This window comes from Porites lutea, chromosome 1 (assembly GCF_958299795.1).
Source record: "Porites lutea chromosome 1, jaPorLute2.1, whole genome shotgun sequence".
Classification (NCBI taxonomy): domain Eukaryota; kingdom Metazoa; phylum Cnidaria; class Anthozoa; order Scleractinia; family Poritidae; genus Porites; species Porites lutea.
In genome coordinates, this window is record NC_133201.1 from 52440914 (window position 1) to 52465948 (window position 25035).

Below are 25035 nucleotides of genomic sequence, written 5' to 3' on the forward strand. Positions count from 1 at the left end.
ATCTTACTATCGACGCGATTTACAACGAGGTGAGCCATCATTAAATGCAGTGGATACTCTTAAGTTGGCCGGTCCGGGGAGGCTCCCCCCGAACGGGGTACCTTTGTCAGGCCTCATATATATGAAAGAGGGAAGAAATTTTACTGCTTGAAGTATATGAAAGGGTAGGAAAATTAGTCATCTATGTAGGCCTATAAAATGACTTAAAAGAGCTAACAGATGCATTTTATGGATGTGAAATACCCGACGGAAATTTTTCTGGTTTTGTGCCAATTTTGTGCTTAATCATGTTTAAAAGACAGAGCATTTACAGTAGTTAAGAGGGATACAAAATTACCGTAAAATCCCACGTTAAAGCCCCCCCGTATTTAAACCCATTCATTTGCTAGCGAAGATATTATTCTGGATATAAACCCCCCCGGAATTGAATTGGAACTATGAAAATACGAAATTGTGATCGAAATACAGATATGAACTTTGTTAAAGCTACCGAGGGGACAATTTCTTGTAGTTTTTATTTACTTTCGTCCAGTTCCGTTTCAGCGTTCCAAGTGCTTTATAGATGTCTTTGAAATACATACTCTGTTTATTGTTTCAAATGTATGATAAAAATTGTAACCCTTAGTGTAATGGTGTAATGGTATGTTTGCTTTAACTCGGTTCAGATGAGTTTGATCCAGTCGTTCCGAAACATTTTTCCGCTTATAACCCCCCCTCCACCCCCCGATATAAGCCCCCCCCTCGTTTATAAGCTCACCCAAAACCCCTTCTGAAGTTACATAAGCCCAGGGTTTAACGTGGGATTTTACGTTAGTTCTGAACTAGCTAGGTATGTTCGATAGCATTCGTGAATGGAAGGTATGCGAAAGGGGTACCTTTTTTTGTCCAAAACGTTAGATAAAAGGGTAAAGGGTTGGACCTCGGGGCGGAACCTACCTGCATAAAACGTTGTTGAGTAGCGCCCCGTGCATAAAGTAAAAACTATGCATGGGTAAAGGCAAACTGATAATAAAGAATTGTTTTTTAACCTTTCAGTTCCCCTTGGTTCGATTCAAGAACTACCAGCTGAGACTTGTGACGAAATAAAGAGGAGTGAAGGACACGCTGTTAGCGGGAAATACTGGTTTTCCACTATAAAATCTGGTACATCTCTTCTGGCTTATTGCAATATGGAGACCAACGGTGAGTTTAGTCAGTTGTATAATCGGCTACTACCGTTAAGCTGATTGTGCCCTCTGATAAGTTAATTTATGATTTATTATTAGACGACTGACGTAAATGTTTCATATTTAGTCACAGAAGCGGCGACTGATGAAAAATTAACCAGTAGATTTAAACTGATAAGACACGGAGAAAAACTTTTAAGAGGAAAAAAGACTCATGGAATCACGAAAGAATGGGCACTCCTCGCGTCACATGTTAGGGCCTGAGTAAATGCCCATCAATAATTTTTTCATCAATCAATATGTTCGCTGTTCTAGATATTGACGAATGCAGTGCTTCTTCTCCTGTATGTGACATCAATGCCAACTGCTCAAATACTCGTGGATCATATATCTGTACCTGCAGGACAGGATATACAGGCGATGGAAGAACTTGCCAAGGTAATTAAGATAAAGGTCGATTTACTGTGATAACAACAAAGATGGCAGATTTCCAGGGCCGGACTTGTGACGACCAGCAAAAATCGGCAACCCATCGAATCCTATCCGTTTATATACGGGAAGTGCATCACATCATGCCTCGGGTTATACTTCTGTTATTAGAAACTTTTTGGATAAATTTAAGTGTATAGAAATTCTTTAAAAGGCCGCGCAAGAATTAAAACGTTTAGAGTCTGTTATTTAATCAAGAAATGTAATGCTACAATAACTTAGTAGCCCACCAAGCCTAGTAGAAAAAGAAAAGAAAAATTATGAAGCAAAAGCAAGCGCGAGATTTAAACTAATGACACGGAGAAAAAAAAGAGAAATTTTAAGGGGAAAAGAGACTCATGTCACGAAGGAATGAGTACTCCTCGCGTCTCATGTTAGGGCCTGAGTAAATGCCCTTCGATATTTTTTTCATCAAACAATATGTTCCCTGTTCTGGATATTGACGAACGCGGTGCTTCTACACCTGTATGTGACATCAATGCAAACTGCTCAAATACTCGTGGATCGTATATCTGTACCTGCAAGTCAGGATATACAGGCGACGGAAAAACGTGCCAAGGTAGGATAAAGGTCGATTTACTGTGATAACAACGAAGAGGGCAGATTCCTAGGGACTTGTGACGAGCAGTAAAAATCGGTAATCCATCGAATCCAGTCCGTTTATATACGGGAAGTGCATGAGATCATTCCGGTTATACTTCTGTTATACTTCTGTTATTAGAAACTTTTTAGGTAAATGTAAGTGTATACAAATTCTTTAAAAGGCCGCACATTAAGAATTAAAACGTTTCAAGTCTGTTATTTAACCGCGAAAAGTAATGCTGTGATTACTTAGTAGCCCACCTAGACCAGTAGAACAAAAAAAAAAGTTATGCAACGGCATCGGGTAACCCTAGGTTTTTGGAACAGCCTATATAGATAACCTCTTGTTTAGAAGAATTATGAGAGATGTATAAAAATCGTTGATGAGTTCAGGCGTGGACAACTCGATGGCGAAGAAGAAGAAAACTCTAAAACGCCGTTGTTCCCTGTTGAGGAAATTCAGACTGTTTTCAACGGGGATCGAACAAGGTTGAATATTTTCATTATTATTACTTTATCATTATTATTTGATTTGATTTTGTCAGCAAGGAGCCTACGATAGATCCTTGTGGTACTCCAATATTTTTGTTTTTCTAGACATTGACGAATGCAGTGCTTCTCCTCCTGTATGTGACAGCAATGCCAACTGCTCCAATACTCGTGGATTGTATATCTGCACCTGCAAGGCAGGATACTACGGCGATGGAAAAACTTGCCAAGGTAGGAAAAAATAATTAGCTAATCTGAAGGTCAGTTACCCTTTACTATTGTAACATCAATTATGTAAGTTTCCCAAGGACGCGCGACATCATAGTATTCAAAATTGTGGGTAATGAGATCGGCAATCCACTAAACCCGCCGGTAAGTTTTAGTACCCAGCATTGACGTCATACCTTATGTTATGCTCTGGCTGGAGCATATAACACGGAGCGAGTAACTTCCATGAACTCTTGTCACGGCTTTTTCGCCAATGATTTTGGCGCGAATTTAGACTTAGGTCCCCCAAACCAGTCAGCAAAAGGAAAATGCCTGAAACTGGCATTTTTGACTTTTAAATAACTCTGGATCATGAGCCGCCACTTAAGATCATGCACTACCTCACTTCCGTCCAACGTGCAAATGGCGTAAATTTAAATCATCTAGTTCATAATAAGGATTAGACTTGAATAAGGATCTAGGACGTTACATTATTCATACTTATTTATGCATACGGCACACACTATTCTATAATTTAATTTATGTCTACATTTTCTTGCACAAATAACGTACTTATTTTTCTAAATATATATTACTTCTTTTAAGAAGTAATTACTCAATTGTTGAGTGAGACTGAGTAGGATGAAGAATTTTGCAGATGGAGGAAGATGTTGCGGTGAATAACATCCTCCGAGATCTGCATAATTCTTCACATTATACGAAAGCCTAATTCATTCATTGTCTTATTTTTCATTCAAAATATTTCTTAATTCTTATTTAACAACTTTTCCTCATCGAAGACTTTATTCAAACCTTTCACCTATTTCCCGGCACAGTTTTTCCTTGCAGTGCTCCCCATCGAGCGATTTGTTTTGCGTATTCTTGCAATTCTTCCGTTCAGTTTTAGTTTAAAATTCAACTATTCCGGATAGTCGTGAACGCCTTTTTTTCAGAATTTACTGGTGAATAATCAGCTAGTCGGCCGCGCCAGGGAACGAAGTTGATCGATACCATGTTAAGAACATGCAAGCCAATTTGCCATCGATTTGATGGCATATTGCTCCATCCTCCAAATATCGTAAACGCCAGTGATTAGGGGCTTTGAGCCAATCAGAAGCGGCGAAGTATTTTGAATGAATAATTGTAATTAACGTATTCTATTTACGCTATTTCATTTTATCAGTTGTTCATTAATGTTTATCGAACATTTTGATATATCTATAGAGGATATTACACGGTGGCGCGAAGATATGAATTTTATTTTCGAGTGGGAAAACACTATTTTACGAACGAGCGCAGCGAGTGAGTAAAATAATGTTTTTGCCACGAGAAAATAAAATTCATATCTTCAAGCCGCCGTGTAATGTTCTTTTTATTATATAGACAAAAAGACATCGACAAAATAATAGAGCGAAATTACCGAAATTACGTCTTCGATAAACTCACGTGTGAGATTATGGAAAATAAACCACTCGAGTCCCGGATGTAGTTTTTATGAATTTTACGAGTGGTATATTTTCCAGTAAAACACTCTTGACTATATAATAAATATAGATACTTCAGGGTAATAAATGTTTAAATTATTTTAAATTATTTTAAGTGATATCAGATTCAAAAAAATATGATACAGGAATCACCTTTCCTTTTCTCTTCCCGTACATCAGTCTTCGCAGAGGGACTGAATGACTCCGTCGTCTTAGGAGATAATGTGCATCACTTAGCTAATTTAAGCACATGGCTCAAACCAGTCGCCCAAAGCGAATCTTCAAAATGGAAGCGCTGTTGGCATGCGTCGGTGGATGGCTGGGCTGTCAGTACTTTTCACAGCGGATGTGACAACAAAGGACCAACTGTAACAATAAAAAAAGTCGGAGGGACGTACATATTTGGAGGGTACACTAACTTCTCATGGGGTAAGCTTTAATAGACCTTGTCACGGTTTTCGACGCCATATTCACGAGTAGGCAAACGTGTGAGAAATTGCTGTGTTTGTATGAGAATCTGATGTCGAATAATTTCCGTAAGTCGGCTGTTCTGAAAAAAATATCAATTGTAAACTAAAGCTACAAAGCAAAGGATTGTACAAAAAAAATTGGGCGGCGCACCTGTCCTTAAATTTCTCCAGAGGATTGCTTTAGGTTTTCCATATATTTGTCTGTAATTTTTCCCGGGACTTTCTTACAGACAAATCTATGGAAAATTTTTAAAAAGTGGTTCTAGGTCTTCTAGTGCATGCAACGCCCTCAAGTTTTTTTTTTCAGTAGCATCCTTAGGAGTGAAGCTTTGGTTTACAACCGATATTTTTTTTCATAACAGCAAACACTGTAATTTCTCACGCGTTTACCTACTCGTCAAGATGGCGTCGAAAACCGTGGCAAGGTCTATTTTTAATGGTCTAAACACCAAACAAAGCCGGGCACCTTTTAGTATCACACCGTGGTTGCGCATAATAAGCTGGAGGGATTGTTGGCGTGCGGAAACGAACCAGCCCCTCTCCGACAATACTATTTACTTACTTGCTCCATTTTAATAAAACAAGGTTTGGGAATTCGGGTTTGTATGTTTAGCACCAATTCTGTAGGGTTACTTCATTAGGGAATCGTATTCCTATTCGTAATCGTAACGTTGTTTCATGCAAGAAAGTCAAACAATGATACTTTTTCGAAAATTAACAGCTTTTTAAATAACAACATGAAATATAACAAGTGTAATGGAAAAATGATGGATATGGGCGTTGGAATGGGTTAGGGCTGAATGCTCACGAAGACGACTTTCTCTCCGATTTGCCATGAATAAAGCGCAGTAAAGGCGAAGTAGTAGTATACGAGGTAAAGAAAGTTCTTTTGCACAGGGATGACAACTTGACTGGCTTATCTAGCAGAACGATGGATGATTACAGATGTTCGCCGACTATAAAATTCTGTGCTGATATTTGTTACTCGAAAGAGTGGTTTTCAGGCAAAGCATTCCGCCCTATTGTCTCCAGTGCCGTTGTATTTAAAAAAAATAACAAAAATGACTAGAGCGCAAGTGTGAATTGATTAAGGCTTAAGTTCCTAAGGCTCGCTTTCCTGCTCTTAAAACTGAATGAAAACTGTATATAAAAAGTGCGAGTTAGATGGGGAAAAATGGCGCTTCTAATCAAGTCTTTTTTGTTATAGTTCACAATAAAAATAAAATAAAATAATTGCCAACGAGCAGCCTCGCGAAGAACTGACGTTGTTAAACTTATAAATTAAACTAATAAACTTATATTAAAAACACACTTTTCACGAGTTTGATATCTTTGCTAAGAGAGTTAAACTATTACGAGTACTATCACTATATTTTCTTGTCTGTATGAATTCCAATTTTTGAACGAAGTCTTTGCATTGCGAATCCTTTTCAATTGTTATTTTCCCAACAGGTTACAGTAGTTGCCCCAGGTATCGATATGATTCCCAGGCATTCATTTTCTCGCTGGCAAACAAGCCAGGATGGGCGCCTGTGAAGCTGCCTCAGACAGGGCGGTATAGTTTTTACAGATATTCCATATACGACTGCTCGTCTCATGGACCTACTTTCGGAGGAGGCCATGACATTCACATTGCCAACTACGCGTCATCTGGTAGCGGTTCCTATGCCAACCTTGGCCATACTTACAGCCCACCAAACGGGTACAACTATGGAAGCAACTTCACCCGGACATTTCTGGCAGGAGGAAGTAATTATCATTTCACACCAGATGAGGTAGAAACATTTTACGAAACAACCTAAAAACTGTGGCATCGTGTTCAACTTCAAACTTGACAGTCAATTAAGATATTACACTGTATTAAGCCGGGGTAATACATTTTTTTTAACCAGGCAATACAAAAAGAAATACATTTTAATTTGTAAATTTAATATTGAGGCCTGAACAGTAAGTTACGGTACAAAACTTGTACTACCCTATTAAAATGATGTCTAATACAACCAAATGTTCTTATTTCTTTCTTTCAAACATTTCTCCTCGTCCGATTTGCAAAATATACACCTGTTATGTTTTTTTCATATCGAGTTGTCTAGTCAAATTTGTAATATAAGTCTAGTGTTTTATGGCTGAAACTGATGTACATCTGTAACTCGAATGATTTTTTGACAAAGGCTTTTAAGCTTGGGATTCGTTCTCCAAAAATATAAGCAATTCATTTCGGCATGCAAATCCTAATTAACGAACTATAGTTTTTCTGGATAGAATGAAGTACCAGGAAGTTCAGCTCTCAAATAAAACTTGCATATTAATCTAAAGAAGAAACGAAATAGTTGGAAAGCGATGTATTTGTGGACGTAATTGTTAAAGTTTAGCAGAAGATATTCGCTTTGAGTTTACGTTAATGCATATCCTAATTAATTACTCTTTCGAGTGTCTGATTAATAGTAACATAGAATTTTTTGGGTTTATACGAAACTGGGTCCAATTATTTTCTTTTAATCTGATCCGAATAAGAACTCGGACTAGAAGAAGAAGCAGAAATAATAATTAAAAAGTAATAATTATATAGTCTTTATTAATTCAAAACTACATATGTTCTGTTACAAAACCTCTAATTTTGAACTAAGTTACATTGGAATGAGTCATAGAGCTAAATTATATTTAAATAATGAAAAAAATAAAACGTTATTAACTCATTTAGAAAATACCAAAATAATTAAAAAGCGAGCTAGTATTTAAGATTACGCGATTAAAATACGAGTTCTTCACTCGCTCCTCGTTCAATTTCGGCCTGTAACTAGATTTGTGTCTTAAATTGTATTATATGACATGCAGTTTACAGCTGAGTTTAGGCATAAGGTTTTTCAGAGCGATAATCATTTCAAAAGGAGATTCTTTTTGCTTGAAATAATGGCTTGAATTATAGATACAATAAGCTTTACCAAACTGATTAACGGTTATAATGATCATTGACATTTCCCTATGTAACCAAAGGTACATTACATTTTTGTCTTCCTTTTGTCTGTGAATAACGTAATTAAACAATTCTTTGGAGTTTTATTTAAAAAGATTTTTAAAAACAGTAACATGCAATAAATTTCTCCATTGGCAAATAAAAAGTGTGGATGTGTAGAAATTTGTGACGATATTATTACCGTAACTTCGTACGCCCGCCCATGTACAATACACGATTTATCGAATGGCTTCTTACACCAAGCCATACTTTTCGCTGACGAAACATCAGTATGGAATTTCTGCGCTCGTGTCGCCAAATGTCGGCTGTTTTCTCAGGCTATGGCCCTTCTCCCACAGTGACTCCGCACTATCTGGACGACTGGAAACAGTTTCATCTAAGTAACGAGGTGACTGCGATAAGCTCGCATCGTATCAGGGAGAGTAGCCACAAGCCTCTGTTTTAAAGCGAGGCTAAGTGCAAAGCCATCTTCTCATATCAATGGAATGACAGGCTTGACCTAAGTAAGCCAAAAAGATTAGAACTACGCCTTAGCCCTTTATTAAATCAGTGGACAGAGGCGAGCCAACCGCGTTTGCAATTTTACAGTCCGACTGAGGAGAAGACATGAAACGCAAAAGTGCAATTCAGTTCCTCTCGTAGTTTGTCACATGGAACTGTTAAAGGGCGATATATTGTTTTTTCAGTGACCGGCGCGTCGTCAGGGTAGTTCTGATATAATTGCTAAGTTACTGAAGTTTCCGCAATTTAAGGCAGTGCCCTATAGTTAGTTCTTTTTTTTGTCCACTTGTCGAACTCTAAGAGCACAAGGCTTAAAAGCCTAATAAAGGGAAGGGAAAGGTTTAGGAGCTTCTGTTTTATAGTTTAGGTTCAAGTGTGGCTTGGCCAGACAGCAAATTGCGGCAGTACAAAGTGTCCTGCAGAAGTACACTCTGTAATCGTTCCGTTTTATCTTTGGTTTAAATTTTATTTTTCTTTGTTTGAAACTCATCATCGTAGATTACCACACCCAGAAATCAAGGAAAATACAATTTGGACCAAGATAATCTCGAGCCACAACAGATCCACTGACTAGGATAACAGTGGAATCACAAAAAGGAGTCCCTTCAAGAAAAATGAATTAACAGCTTGATGAAGATCACGTTTCTAATGTGTTTTTTAGCAGGAACTAGAAGAATATCGAGTGGAAGGTTGAGTACCACTGTAAATGCTTTGTCTGAAATTTTTGTTGTATATCCTTTATTTTTCCTTTTTCATTGTATTTACAAACTCGATGCTTAAAAGAAGCTTTGTTCTGATAAGGCAAAAGAATCACAATGATATGTTAATGAGCCAGCTTGCTTAAAGTGATATAAGCATATGCATATAGTTATCCAACGACCTCCTTTGTCTCTTAACTACCGCTTTAGACTGGTTTTCATTTTCCTGCATGAAGTTTTCTTTTCGTTAAATATCCCCCTCGATATTTGTAATGTTGATGCTGAAACTTGAAGGTGCTATTTAGTTGGTCCACTTGTTTAACGTTTCAGACGGTAAGAAACATAAAAGCTTTTTCCGCAAATGAAATCTGAAAACTTAAAAATTCAATATCAAAAGGGAAGAAACATTTTACGAAACTAGTTGAAGTACTATGAAAGGTCTGAAGGATTTTGAGTAACGGTTACAATACAAATTAATTTGAGTTTATGTGGGCATGCATAAAGTAAGCTTCCACAACACTTCCATGAGGCAACCATGCTCCATTCACTTTGGCCTGCGGTCATCATGTGGATACCAGAGGCTGAAACTAGAAATTCAACAAGTAAAAAACATAACTAACAGCACATGGACAACAGCCCACGTTCGATATATCAAAATTCTAACATGACTCCGAGGCTTTAGGGTCAAAATTACAAATTTTTCACGACATCCATTGTCTCGCAATTCCCAAAAGAGACTTGAGCACAAAGAAAACAAAACCAGATGTAGAAAAATAACCAGAAAGCCTTGGAGTCATGTTAGAATTCTAAAACAGTAATCGAAGGTGGGCTATTGACTGTAGTGGTACTCACGCTGACGTCAATTACTGATATAAATGTGCCAACCAGAAGCGCATTGGTTCTTGAGAAAAAATTTGTTTCACCCGTTGCACATTTGAATAACAAAAACAATGTTTGTAAACAGTGATTCTTCGTATTGCTATTCTCTTAATCGTTATTAAAATTATAATCTTGGGTGTTAAACCCCATGCTAACCGGGTCGGCTAGAAAATAAGACAGTGAAATCTCTCTTTTTAATAAACGCGAAAGTACCACCACTCTGTTTTTACATGTGCTGTTGAAGACGCTTGAGAAGGTCTAGCTGATTACAGGGCAAAGGTAGTATCCTCATTTCTCAGCTATTTCAATACCCTGAGTATTGATCCAGCACAGGGGATCGAACCCTCGACCCCTCGCTCTCCTGTCCAGCACTCTAGGTACTGAGCCAACGAGGCCATGGTTAAAGCAAGAGCTCAGTTTAAAAAGATCTACTGCTATGTTCCAGCGATTCGGTGCCTCTATGCAGTGCATGCCTCAAAATTTAGTAAACCTATGAAAACGACCTAACCTCCCCACTTTCTTCCCCTGAAAGTAGCTGCTGACCAGAATGTCTCCGGACTGGCAGACACCATATTTTCAGGGATCCCTGTGCTCAGTTTGAGGAAGGTTTCGTTTTTGATGTCATAAAAGTGCTTGGAAGAGATTTTCTTCCAGGAAACTCCATCATCGGTGCTGCGAAGGAAGTTCATTGCACGGTCCACTCCAAAGAGCCAGCCGCTTATTTGGTCCAAAGCTATGACACTGATAATGTGCTCTGAAATATCTGAAAAAATAGGTACGCGTGATTCGGAGGATACGTCATGCAGATAATTTTCATGGCGTTAAAAAAATTCTTATAACAACTTCCACAAAGCTAATGTGGAGCTGATGCTTCAGAGAAGCCCTTCTGCACCAGCTGCGGTGGTAAAAGGAAATTTGTGGTCTTTCCTTTCCACGTTTGTACCAAATGAGGGTAAAACAACAGTCCATTGACGCCACTGCCCCCAACAGCATGGTTGATATGGCTATGCGCATGCGTTTCCATGACTATATACAGTTTAGTTAATGGAGCATTGTTTTCAGATTGTATCTGAGAAGTTCCTAATTTTGATTAAAAAAAATCTGCCATCTCCCAGCCTTTCTCACCCATTCACAAGAAAAAGGTAAAAAAGGAATATACAGAAAGGTAGCACAAACGTACGTTACACTGTCAAGAAGAAAACGAAATATCGTTTTTTCGTCTCGCGTAATGCTAAAGAAATAGCAGACACCTGCACGCAGGATGCATTTGTTGTACAGTACACGATCCGCTCTACCTTGATTTTTGTTTTGTTACTGTTTTCGTCCTTGCAAAAATACTCCCGAGGAATGTAAATATCATTCATTCCTCATAGAAATGTCGTTGGAAGCTAAGCATCCTTTCAGTTCACTAAATTTCAGGGGATGCTTCCTTATATAAGCTATATAGGTACTGACTATATGCGCGGCGCAAAAGGGTACAAAATGTTACCGTATACCCCTTATGGTCTGAAATTGAGTGTAGAGTTTAATCGGGGAAGATTTTGTGCTTTTTTTGATCCAGGATCTGGAGCTAAATATTGTTTTATTATCATTATTTTTTAACCTTTTGAGAAAAGCTTTTCAGGTCTGAAATAGGGCAGGCAAAATCACATTGTTTGGTCCGAAATAGACCCCCCCCCCCCCCCCCCCCTCCCCGTACCAGACGTGGAAAACTCACCTCTCCAATCCTTTCCATCACTTGTTGAGAAACAGCTGCTTACTGATCTAACCACACAAGAGTCAATCGTAACTATTACTGAAGTGCAAGACTAAAGTGAAATTGGACCTGTGGGGTTGGACTGGCATATGAAAGGGATGGGAAGCGTGACGTCATTTTTGGGTTGAATTACAGATTTTAGTCTCACTTAGGGTACAGTACATAACGCCAATATTTTGATTCACAAAGATACACTTAAGACTTAAGGGTAACCTAGAAATGAAAAGAAGGGTACGTCAAAAAATATTTTTTTGTTTCAAAACTTAGATTATTACAATTCTTATTTGGCTATCTTTTTCAGAATGGCTTAAGCCACGCACAGATTGTCTCCTTGAGTGTATTAAATCTACTTTTCCGAAAAGCATTTTAATTCTAATTCTTTCAGACAGTTAACCGCCTCCCCCCTCTACCCCAAAGGGAGTGAGGGAAAATTGCAGCTCGTACGCTGGGGAAGAAGGTAAAAAACGACGTTTAGGAGTGAAGCTCACTAAAGCCGGCCCTGTTGAAAGGTCTTTGATGAATCATTTCCTGCCAGAATTGGATGGAGTAGACCATGCAGTTTAAATTTAGAGCGACCTTCTTTGGCGCCAATTAAGTCCCAAAAACTAGTCTCGAACACCTTTAGACCTGAAAATGGCATTTTGACAATCAAATGACGCTTTTTTCACTTTGTTATATCTTACACATTGGATGCGTACAAACAGGGTTCATTTCTGTTAGCATAAGACATCTTCTTTCATCTTTCTTTAGTCGTTCATCATATATATATATTTCAAGTGAAACATATTGTAAAATGTTTACATGGTTTCTGCTTCTAACTCCTAAACAAGTAAACCACCTCTCGTTGCGCCAACAATTGACGAAGTTTCTATCTGTGATTTTAATTGGCGTTAACCAATCTTTGCCGGTTAGGCGTTTAAGGTTATAGTGATTTTCATGACTTTAGTATGTTGTGTACCTGTCTCTCGTGTACATGCAGACATACAACCAGCCGAACTCTTGATCCAACAAGACAGTTCTTCTATGGTACTCTGGAACACCTGAAGATACAGACAAACATTCATTTGGTGGTTAATGGTCAGTCATAATTGGTGTATGTCAGCTTGTAGTATTTTACTTTATAAAATAACTAAGATAGTACGCGCGCTCTGATTGGCCGAGAGGAGTGTTTGCATGAGAGTATGTAAATATGATTGTGGCGTCAAGTTGTTTGGTTTTTCGCGCGCTAATCACGCAAGCACAAATTTGAAAAAGTTTTCGAGTTCAAAACTCAGAAAGTTTACTTTATTTACCCACTCCTTCGTCGGCTGAAACTTGGAAAATCGTTGCAAAGAAGGTGTGTACATTTTTCTTCGCTTAAGCTGACCGTTTTAAGCGAGAAAAATCCGTATTTTGCAAAGCATCTTTTTGCAAAACAAGAACTGATTACGCGTGCAAGACTTCGTGGACAAGATTTTGCGACTGGTAAGAATTTCTCTTTTAATCAGTGCCATACAAAGAGTTTTGAGTTTTTTTCTCGGGAAAGTTATTTGATAAAAGCAATAGAAAACTTTTTTCCTGTGTTTTCCTGTGTTTGTGTTATGCAAACCCTCGACTTCGTCTCGGGTTTGCATAACTGTCTCGAATTCTCCCAACCCCTCTCGTGTTTATATCAGGCTATGCAAACACGGAAAACGTTTTCTATTGCTTAAATAGGCGCCCCTAGATTAGAGCGAAGGTCTGTGAGACCCACATCATTCCTCACTTCGTTGTTATAATTTCGTTAACTTGGTAAATCTACAGAAGTTTGCAAGTAAACAGATATACAAAAACCTGACATTTTTGTTTATTTACATGACCCACCAATAGGCGTGTAAAAACCCGCCAAGATCCAATTTAAGGCTCGAACCTAATTTGTGCATGTAAACTAGTGACAGTTTGAACTTAAAACTGTTTGAACTTTAAACTTACTTGAATTTCCACTCGACTTATTGTGGAGACTTCTAGCTGAGAATTATCAAAGATGCGTGTTTTATTGCATTCGTTTTACGGTTACTGCTGCAAAACAGTTTGGAAGTCGACGAAAATATCGTGTGAAAAACGACGATCCATAATTTTACGAAAATCCGAGTAATAAAGGCTTAGAAGCTTTTATTGTATGGCTTTCTTTCTATGAAACAGGAAATAGCTACAATAGCTATTGGTAAAGTCCTGGGCAACCAAGATAGGGTTATACTTCCCACTCGGTTAGCCAAACAGTGTTACACGTGCTTCGCTTCATTTTACCCGTTCGACAAAGCAGTCAATAATAAAGTTATTTCAGATTTACTTTATTTATTTTACATTTGCCACATAGAATAAATATTATAGAAAGAAAAGGAAAAATATATATATTTTAAAACTAAGGCCGCAAATTTATAGGGCAGGAAAAGCTACAAAAAAAATTCAAAACTAAATGTAATATTAAGTGACTTAACTTTCATGATTTAATGTAAGCTGCCATATCATACACCGTATTCACAAATGGCGGACACGCGGGAAAAAACTGGTGCCTAGTCATGAAAGCGAGGCGTTGGAGGATAAACAAAAATTACAAATGAAGACTTTCAGTGAACTTCCAGAGTGTTTAGCACGGATTCCACCTAAAATAACTTTGTACGGACTTCTTTTTAAATACAGTTACGTGGGATGTCTTCTGCTTTTAATGTTTAGTAATGATTTGCTGTTTGCAATCAAAAGGGACGCGTATATCTGCAAGGAAACAGGATGATTTTGTAGGTTTTCGAGTCGGTTTCCGAAGCATCAGAAGCTCGACAGGTGGACGATGACTGGAGAAAAGCGGCAAAAATGTTGGCCCAAACTTCATATTGAAACCGAGTACGAAAGCCAGCTCACTGCAATTCGGTGAAACAGAAATATAAACAAATCTTGGTGGCAAGAAAAAAGAAATAAGCGACAGATACATGGCCTACTTGTTAACGCAAGAGACGTCTGCCGTTGAACAAAACAGTTCAAGTCGAGATGGAAAAAAGGAAGACAGGAAAGAAGAGGTGACTGAGGTTTCGATGAAGTTATGTTTGATTTTTGTTTGCCAGGACGTTATTCTCTGGTCTTTATCAATGAAAGACATCAATTATAACTATTTTTTTTATTATAAATGCAGGAGCGATCGAGTGGAGTACGCTCAAAATTTCAACTTGTTACTCGGCAGACTCGGTAAGCCAGACACATCATTTCAGCGAGTAATTTCGTATTTCTTATCGTTGGCTGTTAAGAGTTTTAACTTTATGTTCCATTATATTTTAAAGTTGAAGAATACATAAATAAATAAAATGATGGTCTTCTTAAACGGATCCAGACTCGAATTTAATTATCTGAGACAGAAGCTTGCCATGTTCAGTCCTGACACAAACATTGCCTTTAAAGTTTAACCTAGTAAAATGTAAGCTTTATACCACTTTTTTTTACCAAGAGCTCTCTGAGATAATGCCCTAAAGGAGACCAGGCAAATAGAGAGCCATAGGATTCACACACTACAGCTTCTAATTTTGACAAAATTACTTTTAATTATTTCGCAATGACAACGAAATCATGAGATTTTTGCTAAGCTCTGCCAACGTACCTCTAACAATTCGCTCCAAAGCGACGGAATTAATATGATCCAAAGGAAGTTGTAAATACAGACATACATATATACATAGATATGTATAAAATGACTCTAAAATGAATGAATGAGCCTCGTGAATGAATCTTTCACCCGCTCTCAGCTTGACCTGTTTTCAGTGGCCATATATCCGTCGCTTATTTCTCTTTTTCTCGCCACCAATATCTGTTTTTATTTCTGTTTTACAGAATTGTAGTGATCTGGCTTTCGTATTCGGTTACAGTGTGAAGCTGGGCCAACATGTTTGCCGCTTTTCTCAAGCCATCGCCCACTTGTCGTGTCCTGCTTCTGATGCTTCGGAAACCTACAAAATCATCCTGTTTCCTTGCAGATATACGCGTCCCTTTTGATTGCAAACAGCAAATCATTACTAAACATTAAAAGCAGAAGACATCCCACGTAACTGTATTTAAAAAGAAGTCCGTACAAAGTTATTTTAGGTGGAATCCGTGCTAAACACTCTGGAAGTTCACTGAAAGTCTCCATTTGCAATTTTTGTTTATCCTCCAACGCCTCGCTTTCATGACTAGGCACCAGTTTTTTCCCGCGTGTCCGCCATTTGTGAATACGGTGTATGGTCAGGCGATTTGAATTTATAGCCCTCGATAAGGTATTTTTTTAATGAAGTCTTGAAACTAGAGTAACTTGTCAGTTCCGCAAGATTATGGGAAAGGGAGTTCCAAAGTTTAGGTCCTAGGTGGAGGATTGTGAACTGTTTAATGTTTCTTCTACAGAAATATGGTCGGTAGTTAATAGCATTTCAAGTATTATATGTGTGTACTTGGCGATTAGTAACAAAGGTGGTGTTAAAAGTATGAGGAAGGAGGTTATTATGATATGTGTACATAAAACACCCAACAAAGAACGCATTAATGTTAAAAATGTCAAGGATATTAAAAATTGACCGATCACAAAACAAGAAATGACTTAGTCATATAATAATTACCGTTATAAGGGGGCATGGGCTCCGCTATGCAGCCGTAAAGCTCAGCCCGCATTATTTTGAGAAGCGGTGCAGAAGTTGGGATGATGCGTACGAAGCGGGTGATGATTGGCTCAAGCAGTTTTACCACAACAGAATATTTTGCTTCGTGTGTATCCTTTGGACCTCTCAGTTCCTGCAACAACAATACTATGGTTTGTAGTTATGCAATAAACGAAATACATTAAAGCCAGCCAGGAAAGGTTTTATTTTTCACGGAAAACTTATTTAAAAGTTTGCAACAATCTATTTTTGTGACACAGCTTTACTGCAAGTGACGCGAGGGAAGACTAGTCTATTCTGGTGGGTTATGTTGTTTTTAGAATTAAACTCTTTTATGTTATAACAAAAGGTGAGGTTAAAATAGCCATTTTACTCATTTTACTCCAAGGGGAAGCAACATTTTGCGCGTAAACGATTTTTCCAAGGTGAAATCGTCTAGGGAAAAATCTCTTGCTCGTAGGATAGGATTGGTCATTTGAATGGTAACACTGTCTAATGATTTGATCTAAGGAGCTACAGGTAGGAAGTTCATTTCAAATTTCCACGACTGACTTTGAAAGTGCTTTAAACTCTTAAAAGGTTAATTGTCACCTTGGGCTGTCCATGTTCATTGTAGTCAAGCCAATCAATGCTTGTGTTGCTGTACTTTAATTGAAAACTCTCCACGTAAAATGGAAAACCCGATCCAGCAGATCCCTGTGTAGCTATTCTTGTCACCTTTCTCAATGAGCCAAAATCAATCTAAAATGAGAAAACAAAATTTTTCTTAAACCATTCTTTGCTCCTATGCAGTACTAGGGACCTTAAAATGGCTACGATGGCGAAGACAACAATAACGTCATAAAAGCAATAGGTTAAATAAACAAAACAACAAATTTGCACGTGCAGCACACCTTTTTTGTACATTTCTTTGCCGTCGCTGCAGGACTACGCGACGTAAACATGCCTAATTTCACGTTATATGGAGAACGTAAACAAGCCCGACGAAATTTTCTTTCTCTTTCTGAACTTGGATGTCGTTCCAAGGAACTCAACCCTTGAAGAGTTGGCCTACATTTGACAAAGTAAGCGAGTTGGAATAATCATAAGCAAAACAAGGTTGCTAAGTTTACCCAGGATTTTTCTACCTGAATATAATCTAGTGCCCCCATTGCTTCTTGCCATCCATTAGGAAATCCCCTGGGATTCTTGTTAAGGCGGATACCCGAGCGATCTGAAACAGTCAGAGTTGTGTCTACGCTATGTGTGAGAGCTTCATCCGTTATTTCTCCAGATTCCAGACCGACAGGGTAAATGCAGTTTTCTGTATGTAAAAAGTTGGTTATGTATGACTTGAATGGAGAAAGCAAGCAAACACATGGTGTAGCATCAGTTTCACAGGCTTTCCTTTTTTCCAGGCAAACACGCATGTGCAGCGCGAGGGTGTAAGGAAGGGAGCGGGCCAACTCTTCCTCTTACCCACCCCGTCGCAGCTGCTTTAGTACCTGCGTTCTTAAGTCCAGTTTTCTCGCGATAGAAAGGAAATTCTGTGCAGGATGTTTTACAGAGATCGTTGAAGGCTGACATAGAACCATTAAATTAATGGAATTCGGCTGCGGCATTTTCAGAAATACTCTGAAGTTGCCATTGTTTTATTTTAAGCTTGTACCTCAGCATTGCAACGCGTTTTATTCAATACCAATTAAGTGTGTTTAAATACAATCATCAACTCGTGAACATACCAGGGCCTTCAGCCAAGCATCCAAACACCTCAAAGCGCATGCAAATCAATCTCTCCCAGTCCAGCGGTCTCACGCGGAGACTATAAGCCTCGATTTCATTGGTAAGCTGATGGGAGACTGGGGTTGACCTGTCTGAGTTTTCAACAAATTCCTACAAGCGAAATTAAAATTGTTTTCATTCGTGTTTAACGATACATTTGGATCGTGGAGGAGGGCGTTCTTCGAAATACAAAGCTCTGACTTTTCCTTACCTTAACAAACCCGTTTTCTGTATAATTATGCCATACAACGTCATCACTACTGAATTGCATTATGTAACGCTTTACCCAATGTGACTTCTGACCTCTTCCATGAGTAACGATACGTGTCACGCATGTGTTCCTCGTGAAATCCAGCTGAATGTACTGCTGGGTGTCGGCAATAAACGCGCACCACGCATCATAGTAAGAAAATCCACCAATTGAAATGAGAATCCCTTACTTACGCCAGGCATGATATGGTCAAATTGATGCAATGCTGGAGACGTGATTAATTTCTCCAGTTTTAATTTCTGTTTATTGTAACCAATAGAATTGCTGTCACACTTTGCCTTCATGCCATATCATTTATACATTTTCATGTACATTTGTTTGAACTGCTCTTAATATATACACTTTGTTTGCGTCCCAAACTTTTCCTTAAGCAAAACATTTTTCCAATTTCTTCTGGTCCCAAAATAATAAACTTGAAAATATTGGTTATGCAAAATATTAACTGGTGGGTAAGGAGGGGGCAAGCAAGTGTATGATTGTAGGAAATTCGAAATGGTTGATTTTATAAATTTTGTTCAATGTAAGGGTAACTGCCTCTTACTGCGTAGTGAACACTACTTGGAAAGACACAGAGGGTAGGACAGTATTTTCGTAATATATAGATTTAGCCAGGGCTAAAAGCGAAGCTCCTATTAACTCGAATTTATAATTTAAATCAAACAATAAACTTGTATTCCACAAATCAGTTAACTTTAGAGCACATTCATTTGAGTTTGAGGGAAAGGCTAAGTTATTTTAGAGAAAAATAATTTGCAAACATTCCATCTAAGAATGAACTTAATCTTACATCGAGTTGATAGCCCTATATGTACACCCAAAAAATAGCAATCATCTTCGATCACATTTAAGAGCCATAATGGCTCTTGATCACAGTAGATTAGGCCTGGAAGACAAATCAGGCCGAATTTTTTCCGTTCGACAAGTTTACTTTACAAAATCTTGCCAACAAGTCGGGGGACGTGTAAACCAACCTTTTATACTTTTTATACATCACATCTGAGGTGAAACAGTACCATGAGGTGCTGCTTTTATCATACAGACCTCGGTGCAGTATGCAGTATTTCACAATTTTGCGAGAAAAATTGCACTCATTCAATATTCAGGATGATCGAAGCACGCGTGGGCCAAAATCACCTATACGGCTAGCCGGTTCTCACTTTTGACAAGCGCCAAAGTCGACTGTTAAAATTAAGATTAATAGAGTTATACGCTTCAACATAATATAGAATTTATTATGTTTATTTTTTATTTAATGGTTTTATAACGATGTGTAATCTTCAAAAGCGTTTGATACGCTCGGCATTTTGACTACTCCTGCAAGCGATGTTCATGAGCAACTGAAAACAAACGGCACAGCGATTAAAATTGCAAAAGAGACTACTAACAATCAATAAAAAGAAAATAATTCGGTGAAACATATACAGCGACAACAATTTTCATTCACGAAGACAAGTATTAAAGTGTCTCTGAAAATCCTTGTTTATGTTTTAAGCCGGCTTCCCGGTATTTACTTTTTTCAAAGATGAACTCGAGGCAAGAAAATCGCTCAAAACTTTCTTTTACTGCCAGAAGTATAACTAAATATTCTTTGTAACGTTTCCTTTCTATTTGCGGTCAGAAAATGTCAAAATGCATTTTAAAGTTCTAAAAGCTAAGAATCAAACCAAAATCAAACCTGATACTCGGTCAGATCATTGTCTCAAATCTTACAAACGTGCATAAACCAAATAGCCGCATAAACTACGCTCGACTTCATTAAATTAGATATAAAAAACAAACATCAAATACAATAATTACTCAGGCTTACCATTCGAGATGCACTGAAAACTATCCAGTAAGGCCAGAATCGCTTCAGACTTTTCAACTGTCTTACCCATCAAGCAAGGTGAAAAACGAAAACGATGCCAAAGCGACGTATTTCTCAACCAAAAACCCAATAAACAAACTAGCCATCAATAACAGAAGACTCTTGATAGCAGCTGAATTTCACTTTGTACATTCAGTGGAAAACGACAGTTAAAAATATCACAAGTTGACACAAAACTCTGTCAGCTTCAGCTGTCAAAGTAAACAAGATTTAAGATGCTGCATAAATTTTCCGCTCAAAAAAAAAACTCACCTGACAAATTTTGACCAATCAAAGTATAAATTGGACGTAGAGCGTGACCAACGCGTGACCTTGGTGAGAAAAGTCAAAAGTAACAGGCATGTCTTCCCTGCCTGTAAAAACTGGCTGAATTTTAGCTTCCGAGGTCAGTTTGAAATCAAAATTTTAATTGTGTGGCACACATAAAACACAACATATTTCATATGAATTAAAAAAATTAAACTTGAGCCTGCAATCATTTAAAAACTAGTAACTTGTCAGCGGATAACTTCAAAAAGATACTCGACCTCGATGAGTTGACACCTGAGTCCGTGATACGGTCAGGTGATACTGGTCAGCGGATACCCTGTTTTGACAGCTGTCAATTGATCACAACATTGATTGCAATATGTGTGCAATATCAGTCTTCCTGTGCTCCCAAACTAGCTAGAAAGTGTGAGATTGAACATTGGTTGCCCTGTGGTGCGGAGGGACGGGCGGAAGGTGTACGGTCACGTGATTACCAAATTTTCTGGGATGGGTAGATTTACTTACCCATGGTGCTCCGCAGGCGTGCTTCGCGCGCCAGAGCTCCGCTATTAATTCGTACTGTACACGGGATGGAAACAGATTCCCCCTTCCCCCATACGCCAACTGATGTCATTCCAAATTTTTCAAATGATAACATTTCAAACCGTCTAATATACGGTCACCTCAGCCGAGCATTCCGGAGAAGGACTGAGAAGGAGGGAGAGAGAGTCAGTCTTACTTGGTCAGGCTTGACTTGGCTGTGTCTCCGAATAACTGGAGGACGCCGTAATCTGGTAATAGGGCACATTAGTATTCCGATCGTACAACTAGGCAAAATATTCATGTTAGCTATTACCAGAGGAGGGGGGGGGGGCACGACTCCAATAGCGCCTGGTACTTGTTTCGTACAACTACAGACCTCGGACAGAATGCACTATTTCACAATTTTGTAATACAAATTGCACTCATTCAATCTAACTAAAAATGAAGAACATTAAATTTAACAACTCGGAAAACTAACTCAATAGAGCAGATATTCGTCTTGGTCCAGGTTCAGTTCTTTGAGCTAGGCAACGAAATTCTTAAGATCGGAGGCCTCCCTAAAATGTCACCATTCAAGCCATGCTCTTTAACAATTACGAACAGTTTATTGTAAAGTGCTTTTTAAGAAAGTGTTCAGAGTACTTTTGTGACTATTCTTGCTTTCGTCATTGGCAGCACCTCACTTTGCGATTTGTTCAAAATTCTCGCGCCATTTTTTCAACTAATTGGAAGTAACATTATATCAAACACTTCCAGCTTGCTTACATGCTTTTCCTGGTTTTTTCTCCGAAAACGTGTATTAAGAGGGGTTCATTTGATTACTAACTCGGAATGTGATTGGCGGACGTAACAAGTTTTTAATCGCTATCGCTTTGCAACCCGGTAGAGACATGAACCGTGGGTATCGATTGTGTTTTCAATGTAAAACAAAAGGCGGTCCCCAAGGATGAGGGTCTCAATGGGGTTAACCGATAGGCGTAAAACGGCCAAAAATTTAGTCGATAGCCGTAAAAATTGAAAAATTTTAACCGTTAGCCGTAAATAGGGTAAGAAAGAGTTAACCGTAAAAGAAATTGTTCCCTAGATTTGTTAGTTTTAAGGAAGGTGCTAAACTCACTTATGGTTGCGTTTTTTATTTCCCGGCTACTTTGACTGCGTACGCACGTTAGGCCAAGCGCCTAGCTTTTAGGTGTTGACCTAGACCTGGGCTCCATTTCCGCCGCCGCTCTCTCGGGGCACTAATTTTTTGCATAGCGAAAATCTGGCTTCTTGCTGGGGATTGATATTTGAGATTTTCAGGAGGTCGTGTCCTCGAAATACTAGCAACACGCAGAGATGTCACTGTTTGTAAAACACGTCGCCGATAAATAACTGTGAATTCCATGTCACAATTCCCTGTTTTTCTCTGACGCTACGGCGCCTTCCCACGCAATCTCGGTCAAGGCATTTCGGTGACGTATCTGATAAAAAAAACTCGCTGGGACCACGTGACCCGAAACGCATCAGCCGCGCGGAATAATGAGGCCTCCGGACAAGGCAACGGGACAGTCGTTCTTTACAGTCCTTCGCTATCACTGAAAACACTGGACACGGGAATTGTTTTACATTGGCCGTTTTCACACTAGAGCTAGAAATGGATTATCCAACTGAGACTAGCCTGTGTACAGTAACCCCCTCCCCACAGACACTCCTTCTCCCTTCCTCCTTCTGAAGGGAGGTGGCAGCTGTACACAGGCTATCTGAAATGGTTAATCCATCTTCAATTAAATTGTCCGTCAAAATTGACGGAGAAAGCCAGGAGGATTGTTCTGATTCAAAATTAAAACCATTCCATTTCCAAATAAAGACGTATTACCTATCTGACGCGAATTATCAAACGGATAACCAGTCTCACCCGAATAATCTGCCTCTAGTGTGAAAACGGCCATTTCTGTTTTAAATGAATGTCGTGCCCTGGCCTTGAGTTGAGCGTTTAGGTGTCTGCTTTTTTTTTGCTTTTTCACAAAGATTATTTTTAAATTGACTATTGACATTTGTACGTGCGTAAAATAATATTAGAAGTGGAATACTTTATAAAAAGTATGATCTATCAAATGTTAAAATTTTTCAAAAGAATGGCTTATTTCATCCCGAGATGATCTTAAGACCTACCTTTATTTTGCTTCAAAGATACAAAAAATACAGGTTTATTAATATTTAACTCCTTGAAACAAAAGAAATTAATTTTAACTTTGTTGTTAACAGTAATTGGAAAAAATTAACCGATAGCCGTAAAAGAGCCAAAATTTTAGCCGATAACCGTAAAAGCTACCACCCCATTGAGACCCTCAAGGATAGAAGGGTTTGCTGGGATTGCCTGCGTCACAGACGCTCTAAACCTTCTGTATAGAGCGTCTGCGAATTTGTGCACAATATCGTGCTCGAATTCCGCAGAGTCGCAAGGACATATGTAAGCGTTTTTGATTGGCTTTTTCTTAAGCGGTTTGTGATTAGTCCGATTTGAATTAAGTGTTCAGCGTGTAAAGAAAGTGTGTCCAATAGCCCGGGGCTGGTGGATTTTGCTATCGGGCTTGTGAATTCTGTTATTAACTTGCCCGACGGGCAAGTGAAGTTTTTTGAGGAATTCAAATTACAGAAGAACTGTGAAATCCATCTGCTCATCAAAACGTTTTTGGGGCTATTGGAAATGACGTCTGGGCTAGTAAATGTTAGCTTCAGCTCGCCCGAATGGTAAGCTGTAAAAATGACTTTCTTTGCACCCTGGTGTTGACAGGCCAAACACGACTAATAGCTCGTGACAAAAGACGGATTGAGCCTGTGATAGTGTGAAACGTGACCTTAGAGTCAGCTTGAACAATAGAGGTTTTTCGTGCTCCCTGTTGGCGTAGTTTATGCGGTGCATGGAGTATTTGCCGCTTTGAGTCCCACATTTAGAGGTTATGAAGCTGGTCTGTTCCATGCATATTGAGTAATTAGTTACTGTGGTTTATGTTTTCAAGAATGCAAATGTTTTCTGACAGGATTTGATCGTGGATGCAGTTTATGTGGCTAAATAACCGTAGTCTCTTTGGTTTTCTCCTAAATGCCTGAACTTGAATAGCTATATGTGTGTGGTTTTTTTTGTTTTTTTTTTGCGTGAATATCATGATTTCCTACTTTGTTTTGACGCTAGCACTGCTCTTTCATTGCTTACTGAACGATCCTGGCCAACTCCCTTCTGTGTGAATTTTGACACGTCACTGTGCTCAGCCGTCACGCAGACGTAAGAATTAGGCCAATCGTGAGGCGCATAAGAAACCCGTAAGAAACCCGCCTATCAGAAACGCTCACTTATGTGATTGTCCTTGCGACTCTGCAGTATATTAGAACGAGCTTTTGTTCGCTAATTCGCAGACGGACTATATTGATGGTTTTGACGAGTGCGTGGGCCGGCTGCAACGCACAGAGGATAAAGGTGGAAATTAGATCCAGCGTTGAGCTAATTATATATGTTGGGCTTCTTGGTTGTTGTATAGATTTCGTTTGTGTTGCCTCATGTTGTTAGCCGCTACTGCTATCCATTCCGAAAAGTTGGGAATCTAGTATTTTTTGTATGATAACGTGATTTTAATTGTAAATAGCTTTTATATTGTTTTAATCATTTTTATTTCTAAAATGTCTCATTTACTTTGGCATACCTGTGAATTAGCTGGTGAAGTTTTCTTTTTTAACTAACCCATGTAGCTAAGAGTATGCGCCACTTGAAATAAAGCATCTGATCTTATCTTAGAGCTACATGTATCAAGGCGTGCAATTTAAACAGGTTAAACCCTGGCGCTATTTCTTTGTTTCAATTCTTTTTGAGGAATGACTTCTAGGCTTCGCCTTGAAACGTTTGGCTTCAGTTAAAAGGCCTTACATAGTCAATTGCTACTAAACTTCCCTGAGACAACTCCCAGAATGGCGGAATACTGTTGGAATTTGAGACCGTGGCTTATGATGGAAACTACTCATTTTATTGAAAGAATGACTTTTTTCACCT

General features: G+C 38.6%; 3 protein-coding genes across 3 annotated transcripts in view; 2 read left to right on the top strand and 1 right to left on the bottom strand.

Annotated features, from left to right (window-relative positions):
- The window catches only part of LOC140932048 (uncharacterized), a 62726-nt gene that overhangs the window by 639 nt on the left and 37052 nt on the right, over positions 1-25035 (top strand). The window contains exons 2-6 of the mRNA XM_073381714.1: positions 1-29; positions 1036-1182; positions 1482-1602; positions 2090-2214; positions 2835-2957. The exon at positions 1-29 is cut by the window's left edge and continues 292 nt beyond it. Of these exons, the coding sequence (XP_073237815.1) occupies positions 1-29; positions 1036-1182; positions 1482-1602; positions 2090-2214; positions 2835-2957 (545 nt within the window). The remainder of the gene's footprint in view (positions 30-1035; positions 1183-1481; positions 1603-2089; positions 2215-2834; positions 2958-25035) is intronic.
- On the top strand, positions 4555-6689 carry LOC140942674 (uncharacterized). The gene is made up of 2 exons (XM_073392011.1): positions 4555-4850; positions 6347-6689. The coding sequence occupies exons 1-2, from the start codon at positions 4555-4557 to the stop codon at positions 6687-6689; spliced, it is 639 nt and encodes a 212-aa protein (XP_073248112.1).
- Positions 9490-18355, bottom strand: LOC140943609 (EGF-like repeat and discoidin I-like domain-containing protein 3). The gene is made up of 9 exons (XM_073393061.1): positions 18296-18355; positions 18045-18195; positions 17451-17626; positions 16915-17064; positions 16285-16456; positions 12654-12735; positions 11657-11703; positions 10448-10702; positions 9490-9647 (listed from the first exon to the last, which is right to left on the bottom strand). Exons 1-9 carry the CDS (start codon positions 18353-18355, stop codon positions 9490-9492), a joined length of 1251 nt encoding a protein of 416 aa, XP_073249162.1.